Source organism: Canis aureus, chromosome 28 (assembly GCF_053574225.1).
Source record: "Canis aureus isolate CA01 chromosome 28, VMU_Caureus_v.1.0, whole genome shotgun sequence".
In the NCBI taxonomy this organism is placed as follows: domain Eukaryota; kingdom Metazoa; phylum Chordata; class Mammalia; order Carnivora; family Canidae; genus Canis; species Canis aureus.
Genome location: NC_135638.1, coordinates 14,676,876 through 14,688,729, shown reverse-complemented (window position 1 = coordinate 14,688,729; position 11,854 = coordinate 14,676,876). Strand labels below are relative to the sequence as shown.

Here is an 11,854-nt window from a genome sequence, read left to right as displayed (position 1 = left end):
CCACCTGCACCATATGCAGAAACCTGTCACCTTGAAAGGGTTTAAAAAGAAACCGAAATTTTTCTATGGAAGATTATGTAATCTTGAAAATGACCCCCCCCCAACTCTTCCTCCAAACAAAAAGAAAAAATTACTAGCCAGATTAAGATCCAGGGATCATTGATGTGCGAGTGGATCCTGCCACGTGTCTCACAGTTCCACGGCGCTTGCAGCAGGGCCAGCAACATGACAGGCCTTACTTCTTACATTAGCAACCATCTAAGCCTAGGTACGAGTAAGAGAATCTAAGGCAGTCTGAGCACAATGCTGTTCAGTAATGCTTTAATGCCACTTGAAATCACGGTTGCTAAAATTAAACTGACACTTGGCAGAAATTACCATAACACTTTCCATCACAGCATTATGACAGGCAGAAAGTGTCTGCGTGGCACAGGCAGTGCTAAGAACAGAGCTGCGCATCCCAAGAGGGACCAAAGCGTGAGGCCACGTAGAGAAAAGTTTGAGTGGGAGCTCGAGTTTGAGACCCACAATCACAAAAATGCTGCAGCTTCCATTCCCTTCAGAGAGACCCAGAAGCCGCCTCTCAAGTTCAAAGTCCAAACTTCTTTCTGCCTTCCTGTCTCTTGTTTTATAATCAGAGCAGGGAGGAGGAGCTCAGCGGTTGGGCAAAGGAAAGGGCAGGCTCTCTTTTGTCATCTGCCAGAGAAGGATTTCTCCCTCTCCTCGCCATCAACCTCAGGACCAAGGCAAACTTCTTGCAAGTCGGGAGACAGCACCCCTTAACTGGCAGGACTACTTTTAATGCAATGGGAGGGCACCGCTCTGCCCTTGGGGCCCAGGGGACTGCCTCTGTTCTGGCAGCGTTTTGTTCTAACCTAAAGCATTTGTCAGCTTCCTCACTCCACAGCTCAGGAGTCAACAGCAACTAAAGGGTTAAGCAAATTCCTTGAAACAAGGCAAGGAAAGACTCCTGGAGCTGTGCAGGTGCAGAATTACAGCCTGCCACTGCTCATCATGCCGAGATCCTGAGCCCCTGCATGGGTTTCAGAGACAGCAATGCTTGGCTTTTCTTGTTTTGCAATAAGAAAGAGAAAGAGAAAGAAAGAAATAAAAGGAAAAGAAAGAAGGAAAGAGGGAGAGAGAGAAAGAAAATGAAATAAATTTTCTGTTCTCTCGGCACAGAGCTATGCACAGAGTAGATGCTCTCAGAGAAAGAAAATTGTTGAGTGGTCAACATGGTTTTAAAAGATTTCATCAGGGTTTTCCCACCCTGCAGCTCCCACTGTGACTTGAGGTTTCCTAGGCCCCAGATGGCCAGGCCAGCGTGGGGCAGATCACCTGACCTTACAGTCAAAGGGCTGCATCTCCTAGTGGGAGTCAGGCCACAGCTCTGCGCTGTAATGGAGTCACTTTATTCAATAGCAAATGCACACGGTTTAGGATTCCCAAAATAATGAAGTTATTAAACACAAGAAAACTGGTGACCAGGTAAAAGGAAAATGAGAGGAAAAATTGATCTCTTCTGAACCAAGAAGGGGAAAGGCCAAGGCATGTAAGACATAGGCAGCAGAATAGTTTGTTCTTCCTTTTTTATTTAGTCACAACACATCAGTATAACAGAGGTCAAACCCAGTTCAGTGGAGGTCATTTAAATTACACCTGCTAAAAGAATAAACCTGTAAAATGATGCTTTGATAGCCTGAACCAAATTAAACCAAAAGAAGGCAGCAAAGCCCTTCTGAATATCTCAACAACCACGTTTCCATGCACCAAAGAGGAAAATACAACATAAAAATTTCCAATGAAAAGAGAAAACCTAGCGGTTCTGGGAAGAAGTAGGTTATGCATTTAACAGGTTCCACTGGACTATTCCATTGACGGCTTGCACCCCGCGATCACTTATCCATGTTAACACTTGTGAATTTGAGATCCGTGAGATTGAAAATTCATTGCATTGCTTGGGGCTGGGAAATGCAGGCATATTCTATGCAATTACCTTTAGTCTCCTCCCCACCAACTCCAAATGGGGATCTAACCTACAAGTGGCTCTCTCCTAACTAAGCCAGAACTGCCAAATCCTGGCAGATGACAGCAGGGCCCCTGATGATTTATACACTCACCTGACTGCTGCAGGAGGCAGAGAATTAACTCAGTCTTCTTTCTTGGGTAAAGCTGATCATCTGATTTGTCAACGCTTTGTTCAGAAATATAAAATTCAACATAGATTCCCCACCCCACCCCAGCAGAAGAATATTATTTATACAACATCTTAATTGTCGAAATATTAACAAATAGCATCATGTTAACATTGAACTTAGTGGTTTGGAAAATTAATTCTAAAAACAGACTTCAACTATACAAGAGGAAAAACAGACCAAAATACGAAATGTTAAAATCCCCAAAACTTTGAGGCAAAAAACAAAACAAAACAAAACAAAAAACAAAAACAAAACAAAACAAAAAAAAAAAACGGGATCATTCTTAAGAGAGGTTTACAAAGTAATTAGCCATGAACAAATCTATTACCAAGTGTTGGTTTATACTCACTATTTCAATGTAATGTTTGGAACAAAATTTAACAACTAGCTTTTAAAAACTGCTAAGACGGGACCTGATTTTAAAAAAGAAAAAAAAAACATTAAAAAAGAAAAAGTAAACCAACAAACCTTTAGTCTTTCAACAAAATTGATCTGAACGTGTACCTTTTCTCCTCTTTACTTTTACTGAGGACTCTAAGGTGATGTTGGCCACAGCCCAGCTCAGCTGGGCCTTTAGGTGTTCCCCTCCCTCCATCCTACAGCGTCGGGTCTTTAAAAAGCTCCAATCTCCGTCCCCCAAGGTCTATAGGGCTTGCCAAGGTTTGCGGCCTGCGTGGGTGCCGAAGGGCTCAGTGCATTGGGAGACAGGAGGTGAAAGGAGCCAAAGGAGAAGGGGAAGGCCGACAGGGAAGCCACCGAGGACAGCAGGGGCGGCGAGAGCTTGGAGGCCGAGGTGACCACGGGGAGCACCGGTCCGAGGCCGCCGCTAGGGGGCGCGCGCAAGGCGGGCGCCTCCGGATGCGCCGCAGCCAACCTGCCCTGGTGGTGCGGGTCCGTGGGCGAGGCGCTGGTGCCAGTGTTCCCGTGGCCGCTCTGGGGCAGCAGCAGGGGGTGCGCGACGTGCGGGTGGTGTCCGAAGGCGCTGCCCCAGGGGAGGTGTCCCAGGCCTGCGTGGGCGCCGCTGGCCGCTTCCCGCTGGGAGGCGTAGTTGTTAAGGTGGGAGACCAGCCGAACTCGAAGCGGGTCGGAGGCATCCAGTCCCTCAATGATGCTCAGATATCGGGCCACCTCCGCCAGGCACTCCCGGAACCCCAAACTCCGATAGTCCATAGCAAGGGCGTGCGCGTCGAAATAGCCTGAGCCGAAGAACAAAAGGGAAAAGAAAAAAAAAAAAGCTCAAGGCTTTGCTCACTTCCCGCACTCCTTCCACGCCAAAGGCGGCCCTTCCCAGCAGAGAAATACCCACAGCCCTACAAACGGCACCCGACGGGTTCCCCATGCAGGTCCTGGTATTTGGGGGCCGACCAAAGCCTCTGCATTAATGGACAGGAGAGTATGTCTTTGCTAATGCAAGTTCAAAGCACAATTAGAAGCTGCTGAGCAGAAAGTGGAATTATACCCTACCAGCAGATGAAACTGCGTTCATCCCTTTAATGTTTTCCCCCAACAACAACAAAAAAATACATCAAGGACAGAGAAACCACAGAGCAGTGAAATTCATTAGACACACAGATGTAAGTTATCATCATGCAGCTTTTAGGCACTTGGTCCTGAGTAAAGCATTTTCCGGCTGGAGACAGACACACAGACCCCGGTCTCCCACCTTCTGTTAGGGCTCCTCTAATTAACCACAACAGGTTTCTTTCCTCAAGAGTCACGTGGGAGCTTTTTTTTTTTTTTAATCCTGTCGATAAAATTAAGACCATCTACTTTTTTTTTTTTTTTTCTAAAGGCTTTTCCTCCAAACGTCAATAAGCAAATGTGGTGAGAGCTACCTGGATTTGATCAGGACTCTCACAACTTCAGGGCACCTCACACGTAAAAGGTCTTCTCCAAAAGAAGGTGCATTAGCTTAGTCCGGAGAGGACTGGGGTGATGAAGTCACTGGGGAAAACCCTCTGTGCATTTCAAAACGTACTGACAGGCAACTGTACACACCGCACATTCTCTCCCCACCCCCAAAGCACACAGCAAAAAAAAAAAAAAAAAAGGCAGTGACTGCACCAATGCTGGCCTCCGGCAGCTGCTCATTCCACCCAGAGCACTCAGGGCCACCACTGGACGACGAGTACCTTTTCCTCCTGCCGTGTGCAGCATTTTCAGGTGATCCACGGTCATCTGCAGGATTTCGGCTTTTTCTAGCTTAGCAGATCCCTAGAGAAGAAAACAGCAAATAATGATAACGATAATCAAAAGAAAAGGATTGGGCACCAGGAACTGCCTAAAACGGATATGCGGGTACAGGCTTTGCAAATCATAAGGGTCCGAGCTAACGCAAAACGAGCTGCCTTCGCGAAAGATGTTGGAATCCGCGTTATGATTCATCTCCGGCACCAGCAATACGGTTATTTTTCGAGGCACGGAGGAGGTTCAGATTAATGCGGGGAAGGATCCCGAAGGTGTGGACAGCTACCCTGAGAGCTCTACCCACTTTCTCCAATTACCTGCTTCTCAAAAGCACTGGGTACCAGCCGCCTGAGCTCAGACAAACTGTTATTAATCCGGTCCCGTCGGCGCTTCTCAATGATCTGTGGCAAGCAGGCAAAACAAAGGAGGAGATTTCCATCAAGGCTGTAAATTTCAAAATGAAGCAAGGTAGTTCTTCCCATTAATTAATAACAAAACAAAAAACAAAAAAAAAAAACAAAAACCAAGAAGCACTGTAAAGAGACTCACGCCTCTTCGTCTTTTCCTGGCCAAGATCTGTGAAGATGTAGTTGGGGACATGGAACCTAGAGCCGAACTCAAGTTTCTGAATGAGGAGGGGGGAGGGGGATTAAAAAAAAAAAAAAAAAAGAACAAGAATCGCTGTTAAGCGAGAGGAGGTGATAGGAGGGGTGCCCCCCCCCCACGCCCTCCGCGCACTCAGGCTGTTTTGGCAACTTGGGGCCGAAAGCGCGTCGGGGGCGCCTCGGCCCGGACGGTGCCCGCCCCCCCCCGCCCCCGGGATGCGCAGAGGTCAGCGGAGGGCACCGACGCGCCCCGCGCCCGGCCCGCGGCCTCACCCATTCTCATCCGCGCTCTCCTTCTCCACTTCGACGGTCTCGTCCAGCTCGCTGTCCGAGGAGCTGTAGTCCGGGTGGGCTCGCTTCATGCTGGCTGCGCGGCCGGGGCTCCGCGGGCGGGTCGGCGCGGCGGGCCGGGGGGCTCTCAGCGGCGGCGCCTCTGCGCGCTCGGGGGCTCGCGTCCCGCGCACACTGCGCCCGCTCCCGCTCTGCCTCCGGCTAAAATTCAACCATCCCTTTCCCACGCTGCGCCCCTACTCAGGTCCCCGGGGGAAGGGCGGGAGGGGCGGAGGAGGCGGGCGAGGGGGCGGGGGGCGGGGCGGTGGCGGCTCCGGGGCAACGGCCTCCCCTCCGCCAACCCGGCTTCCCGCTCCGCTGATTGGCAGCCGCCGCGGGGCGGGCCCGGAGCGCGGCCCCCGAGCCCCGCCCCCGCCCCGCCCCGCCCCGCCCCGCCCCGCCCCCGCCCCGCGCGCCGGCCCCTGCCCGGCGGCGGTGCGTCGGCTCCGCGGGGGCTCCGCGGGGGCTCGGCCGGGGCTCCGCGGGCGGGGCGGGGCGGGGCGGGCGGCTGTGGGCCGGCGGCGGGCAGGCGGGGGAGGCCGGGCCGGGCCCCGAGCCCCGAGCCCCGAGCCCCGAGCCCGCCGCCCGCCGCGGCCCCGCCCCGCCCCGCGCGCCCCGATTGGCCTGGCCGCGCGCCAGGGCCGCGCCTGCAGCGCCGCCGGTGAGCCGCACGCGCCGCGGGCCGTGGGAAAGTGCCGGCGCCGGGGCCGCCAGCCAATCCGGGCAGCCGGCGGCGGCGACGGCGGGCGCGCTGGCGGCGGCGGCGGCGGCGCTGGGCGTCCGCATGAATGGAGAAGAATGGGCAGGCGGGGCGGCGGGGCCGCGCGAGGGCGCGCCGGCGGGGGCTGGGCGGCCGCGGGCCGGGCCCCCCGGGCGAACCTGTAATCGGAGCCCGGGCGCCGGGCGGGAAGGCTCGGCTGCGGGGCCGCCCGTGCCCGGCGGCGGGAGGCGCGCGGCTGGCGGGGCCGGGCCCGGCGCACCTGGCGGGGCGGGGGCGGGGCGGGGGGGCCGTGCGCACGCGGCCCCTGGAACGGCCTCCGTGGTCTGCAGGGGCCGCGGCCCCCCGGGCAGCCGGTCTCGCCTCCGCAGGGCTTCCCACCTCCGGCGGGGACCGAGTGCCCCGTGCATCTAATTTCCGGGCGAGTGGAACGCTTGTTTTCTCGGCCGGCCGACTAGGTGGAGAAGGAAAAAAAAAAAAAAAAAGACCCCTGGGGATATCCATTATGGGGTTTTTGTTTTGTTTTGTTTTTTGTTTCCAGGCCTTGGCGGCCAGATCCTCTCAGCGGGCGACAGGGTGGCGGGGCCGGGCCCCTGCGTCCCAGGGCTGCCCTCGCTGCGGGAATGCACGTCTCTGGGCCTTGCACACACGCGCGCACACGCACGCACACGCGCGCACACGGCACACCTCTGGCTTGGGTTCTCGGCGGGTCCTGGGAGCTCCGCGAAGTTACCCCAGTCCTCCAGGAGATGCGGGGGGGGGGGGGGGGGGACGGGGAGGTGGTTGTGTCTCCCTGGCTTGCTGCCCTATTCGAGGATTTGTAGGAGCAGCAGCCGGATGGGTGTTTTGAATTTGGAAATCCAGGATTCTCTGTCCCTTACAAAGGAGCAGAGCACTTGGTATTCCTCTCGGGTCCCTCCTTTGGCTGCTGACCTTGCAGTCCTGTCAGTGAGGGAGCCCTTGATAGATATTGAGGATAACAAAATTGTCCTCACTTTAGCAAACTGCGGCCTCTGTGTCTGTCCCCCCCCCCCCCTCCCATTAGTCTTAAGGCACTTCTGACGCCAGCCACACCCTCTGAATGGCCTGAGCCTGGTGTGTACGTTCGATTTTAACCCCTCGCCTCCACACACGCACTATCCCACCTCCTGGCTCCCACTGAGCTCTCACACTTCACTTCACCTTCACCTCCAGCCCCTCAGCCCTTCCTTCTGGCCTCCTCTGCTTCCTTGTCTAGGCTGAGGCCCTCGCTCAAGCCAGGTTGGATTTTTTTTTTTTTTTTCCTTTCTGGCACACCAGATGCCTTTGCTCCCTGTTTGTCCCCCTCGTGTCAGTTGTCCACCCACGATCAATCCCGTTATCTGTTTACTCTGCCCCTACTCACAGGTAACAGCTCTTGAGGGGTTGTAGAGGTTCGGCCTCCCAAGCTCCTTTCCAACCTCCACAGTCTTCAAACACTTCACTCACTGTCACCTGCCTCTTCCCGGGTTCCCAGAACCTAATAGTCCAGACATAGGAGACCCTCCCCTCACTCCCTTCTGCGTTCCAGAAGTCCCTCTGACATTCAGTTTCTTCCCCCAAGGTGACAGTCCACCCAACCCCAGAAATTAGTGTGTCCACTGCCCCTCTGTGATTCTGTGCTCCCCAGCCTTGAACCTACAGTGAGTGAGCCTGTCCTGCTCTGGCCGATCCCTGCTGCCTCGCAGGGGCATGGACCAGCTGCAGATAGGTGGGTGAGAAGAAGACACAAAGTTGGGGTCAAGGACTCCGAACTCCACAGTACCTAAGCAAACTATTTCTTCCACATTCAGTATGACTTTTCTGTCAAAAATGAGATCTACATTACAGTGTTAGATTTCTCCTGCTTCTCAATCTTGACTCCCATCCATCCATCCATCCAACACCCAAGTGTCTTCGGTGTGCCCGGCCCTGTGCTAGGGCCTGAGGTTGCAGTGTTGACCCAAAAGTGGTATGGCCCCTGCTCTCCTAGAACTCGCATCCTGGCAGGGGAGCTAGACAAGGCACAGGTAAAATCACTATAGAGGGCAGCCCAGGTGGCTCAGCGGTTTAGCACCGCCTTCAGGCCAGGGCCTGATCCTGGAGACCCAGGATCAAGTCCCACATCGGGCTCCCTACATGGAGCCTACTTCTCCCTCTGCCTGTGCCTCTGCCTCTCTCTCTGTGTGTGTCTCTCATGAATAAATAAGTAAAATCTTAAAAAAATAAAATCACTATAGATGTGTTAAAGCTTGGAAGTACCTTTTGCTAGGGAAAAACAAGGATACTTCATGAGGTCTGGGAAGGACTTCTCTGAGCTTGGGAAGGCACTTCAGAACGAGGTGGCTCAGTTAGAGCCACAGAACAAAGGGCTGAGGCCCTGCCATAGGCCTCCTAGAATCAAGGAGAGAGCTGGACTGAGTATGAGGCCTAATTTTCCACCACCTGCAGAGTAGAGGGGATTTATCCCTGGAGGCCTTAAGTCAAGAACTGCTTTAGACTTCTTAGCAGTCCCCTGAGCAAGACCCAACCTGCTAAAGCAACCCCTTTTCCAACCAGAGTGGGGCTGCCTAGACCTAGCCCTGTAGGAAAGGGCCTTTTTCAGACATAGGTGGGGAGGGGGTGTTTTTCCTGTGATACCAGCCTTTTCAGATTTGCATACAGGCCCGTTTCCTTGCCTGCCTGTGGAATCTGGGTTTATTTACCCATTCATATCCAGTGGGCTGCCTTTCTCTGTGTTCTCTTGCAGAAAGGATGTTCCAGATACGCTGGAAGCAGTAGATACTTCCTATTAAGGAATTCACTCACAGGGCCAGGGCCAGGTGAGGCCTTCCCAGAGGTGAACCAGCAAGACCCCCAGAGAAAGAACCCGCCCTCAAACTGCAGTTCCAGCATTTCTGTATGAAAGAACGTTAAGGGTGGCCAATTGGCTGGAAGGGACACAAACAGTCGCTGGGTAGGGGACCACCCAGGATAAAGCCCTGAATCTTCAACTGTCTGTCCATCACGAGCTTTGGTCACTGTCAAGGTCCCTACCTTGGTGTCATCCAGGACACCAGCTTGCTAGTGAGTGCAGGTGATCATGGTGAGAGGTGCTGGAAATGGCATGCAGGAAGGCCAGAGACCACACAGCACCCCCGTAAAAGGGAGGGGCTGCCTCACTCTGGGCTTTCACGTAAGTCGTTTTATCCAGTCTGAAGCAGAACAGCTTTGTTAAAACCACTTAGAGGTGAAGCCAGCCCGTGTTCGAGACTTCTGAGTCTTGCTTGTTTATGTATTCACTTGACACAGGTATGTAAAGCCCCCACTACGTGCTGGGCACGGAGCCAGGCCTGGAGCAACGAGCTGAAAAGCCACAATCTTCATCAAGCTGCTCACGAGAGCACGTGGCAACGATGCAGTCAGATCAGCCCTAGCTGCATGCCAGTGGGCTCGCCTCTCAATCTCTTTAAACTTAAAATGGGGATGTTAATACTAATGATTTTCTGATGTCACAGATTACGTAAGATCAGTTATATAAAGCATTTATTTTAATGGCGCTTGGCCAAGAGTAAGTACTTAATAAACAGTAGCTGTCGTTACTAGCTACTAATATACCTGATTTACCAATGAATACACTGAGCACTGGGTTACCCCTCCGTTTTCTGGTGATACTCTGTTACACATCTAATGAGGTTGAAAGGAGGGGGAAAAATAATGATCTAGAAACTGGATATATTAAAAAGTCTCTAGAAAGTCATATCCTTTAAAGACGACGAGAGAGAACCAGGGCTTTTTGCTAAGAGCACTAGGTTATTTTGAGTAGAGCTTAAAAATAAGCATCTGCTATTCATTATTAGTGAAAGTTGCGCTTTTGAGTTTCTTATTAAGGAACATCCCCTGAGCATGCGGTGATCTAAATATGGGCATGAATAAGTTGCATGCTTACCAGTTCAGAGACGGCTTCTTTAGGAGAACACCCCAAATCAGACACCACAAGACGGAGTCGCCCAAAACTGTCAGAGCAAAAGCTTGACCAAATGCCAGTTACCCTCCGTTCCTCATGCTTGCTGCTTTCCGTAGATGCGGTCTCAAACGCCAGATTGCCTTGTGGCATGTCATGCCACGCAAAAGTGCACTTCCACTATCAACTCCCCTAATTGAGGTCAGATGTAAGACGCCTTGGCGCTCGCCCTGGAGGAATCGCTTAATTGGAAACCCAGCAGGCAGCAGTGGGTACAGTGGGAGGAGGAGAGGGTTCCAAGCTGCCTGGGAGGGTTGGTTCTGAGGGACCCTTTCCTCGCTGTGGGCCCTGGAGCCCACGACCATACCTCTCCTCTGAGCCTGTTTCATCATCTGTAAATAAGAATAATCCCTCAGCTTTTGTTTTTTGGTGGTTTTTTTTTAATGTGATGAGGCAAGCATTTTATAAAATACTACACAAATGTTATGTCTTATCCTTGTGCATGATGATGATGATGATGATGGTAAGAACACGGGCTGTTTCAGCCTGAGCTTTGCTGGGCCACCTAGGAGGATGCTTCTGTAATGCATTCTTGCTCCTGCCGGTGAATTTCTGCAGGATGGGCCACTCTGTCTTTCAAAAGGGGGGAGGGGGTATTTAAAATGCTAAAATGCATTTCACAGACCATTAATCTCTCAAGACTCCGTAAATAAAAGAATCTGTTTTCAAATGCATTGGGAGATTCTTGGAGATGTGGGGACGCTGGAGAGCACACCGAGAGGTCTGTAGTAAAGAATCCTCATTTACATGTGTCTCTGCACTTCCCAAACTCATGGGCCACAGAACCCTTTTTTCATAGAACATCTGCTAATGGGCCACTGAAAAAGCATCCCCAGAAAACAGACTTGGGGAAATTCTGTCCTAGCATAAGGACAGATGCATTTTGCTTTTGACCCATAAGAAAATTAAGCCTAAGTTGAAAGCAACTTAATAAAAAGCGTTGTTGAGTTCTGGTAATAAAACTTCTGCTTTGTAAGCTCTTTGCTAACTATTCTGAGAGACCACTTTCTTTAAGAAATGTATAAATACTTTTTTTTTTTTTTAATATGGAACACGTCATGAGTTTGTGTGTCATCCTTGTGCAGGGGCCATGCTAATCTTCTCTGTATAAATTCTTTTTAATAACAAACATTTTTACAATGCTTGCTATATGCCAGGCACAGTTTTAAAGAGTTTAAATATAATTAACTGAATCCTCACACTAAACCAAGGAGGAGGAGGACCAGGCAGAGAAAAGTAGGAAATTTGCCCAAAGTCATATCTGAATCCCTGCTAGTGGCTTGATTCCATGATGCCCTCTTTTTTTCAAAGAGTAATTTAGAAAAAAAAAAGAGTAATTTAGAGTATTCTCTTCCCAATTAAAATGATATTGTTTTCTCAATTAAAGTAATTCAAATACAAATTTGTGTTTGTATGTATTCTTTTCACGATTTAAATAACTCAACTACTTTTTATTTCCAAACTTTCAAGGCACCTCTGGATAGAATTCAGATAAATCTTAGGGTATTACAAAAGCAAGTTGGTGAACCAGTACTCCTCTGAACGTGCACGGAGTTGCCTTCAATGGAAGTGAACGCCTGTTTTCCTCGTCACCCAGATGCTCATACGATACTGCCACAGTGTGTGTCTCACAACTTCCCTAGATCCTGATTCTAAGTATTTCATAATTGAGCACTTTGTGTTCATAGATATTTATTATGAATAAATCTAAGTGACTTTAAATGATTAAAATGCAAAGTGCGGCAGGAGGTTCCAGGTGAACCCCAAACCGAAACTCACAGACTCTGTCTCTGAAAATAGCGAGCTGCTAACCGCC

General features: G+C 51.3%; 1 protein-coding gene and 1 non-coding gene across 2 annotated transcripts; both read right to left on the bottom strand.

The window, feature by feature from the left end:
* Nucleotides 1-1,572: 1,572 nt before the first annotated feature.
* HEY1 (hes related family bHLH transcription factor with YRPW motif 1) lies at nucleotides 1,573-5,540 on the bottom strand. Its single transcript, XM_077876481.1, has 5 exons — nucleotides 5,264-5,540; nucleotides 4,935-5,010; nucleotides 4,703-4,786; nucleotides 4,331-4,412; nucleotides 1,573-3,394 (listed from the first exon to the last, which is right to left on the bottom strand). Exons 1-5 carry the CDS (start codon nucleotides 5,350-5,352, stop codon nucleotides 2,811-2,813), a joined length of 915 nt encoding a protein of 304 aa, XP_077732607.1. The 5' UTR covers nucleotides 5,353-5,540; the 3' UTR covers nucleotides 1,573-2,810.
* A 5,538-nt stretch (nucleotides 5,541-11,078) lies between these two features.
* On the bottom strand, nucleotides 11,079-11,181 carry LOC144300700 (U6 spliceosomal RNA). Its single transcript, XR_013367504.1, has one exon. It is a non-coding gene; the product is annotated as a U6 spliceosomal RNA (small nuclear RNA).
* Nucleotides 11,182-11,854: the final 673 nt, after the last annotated feature.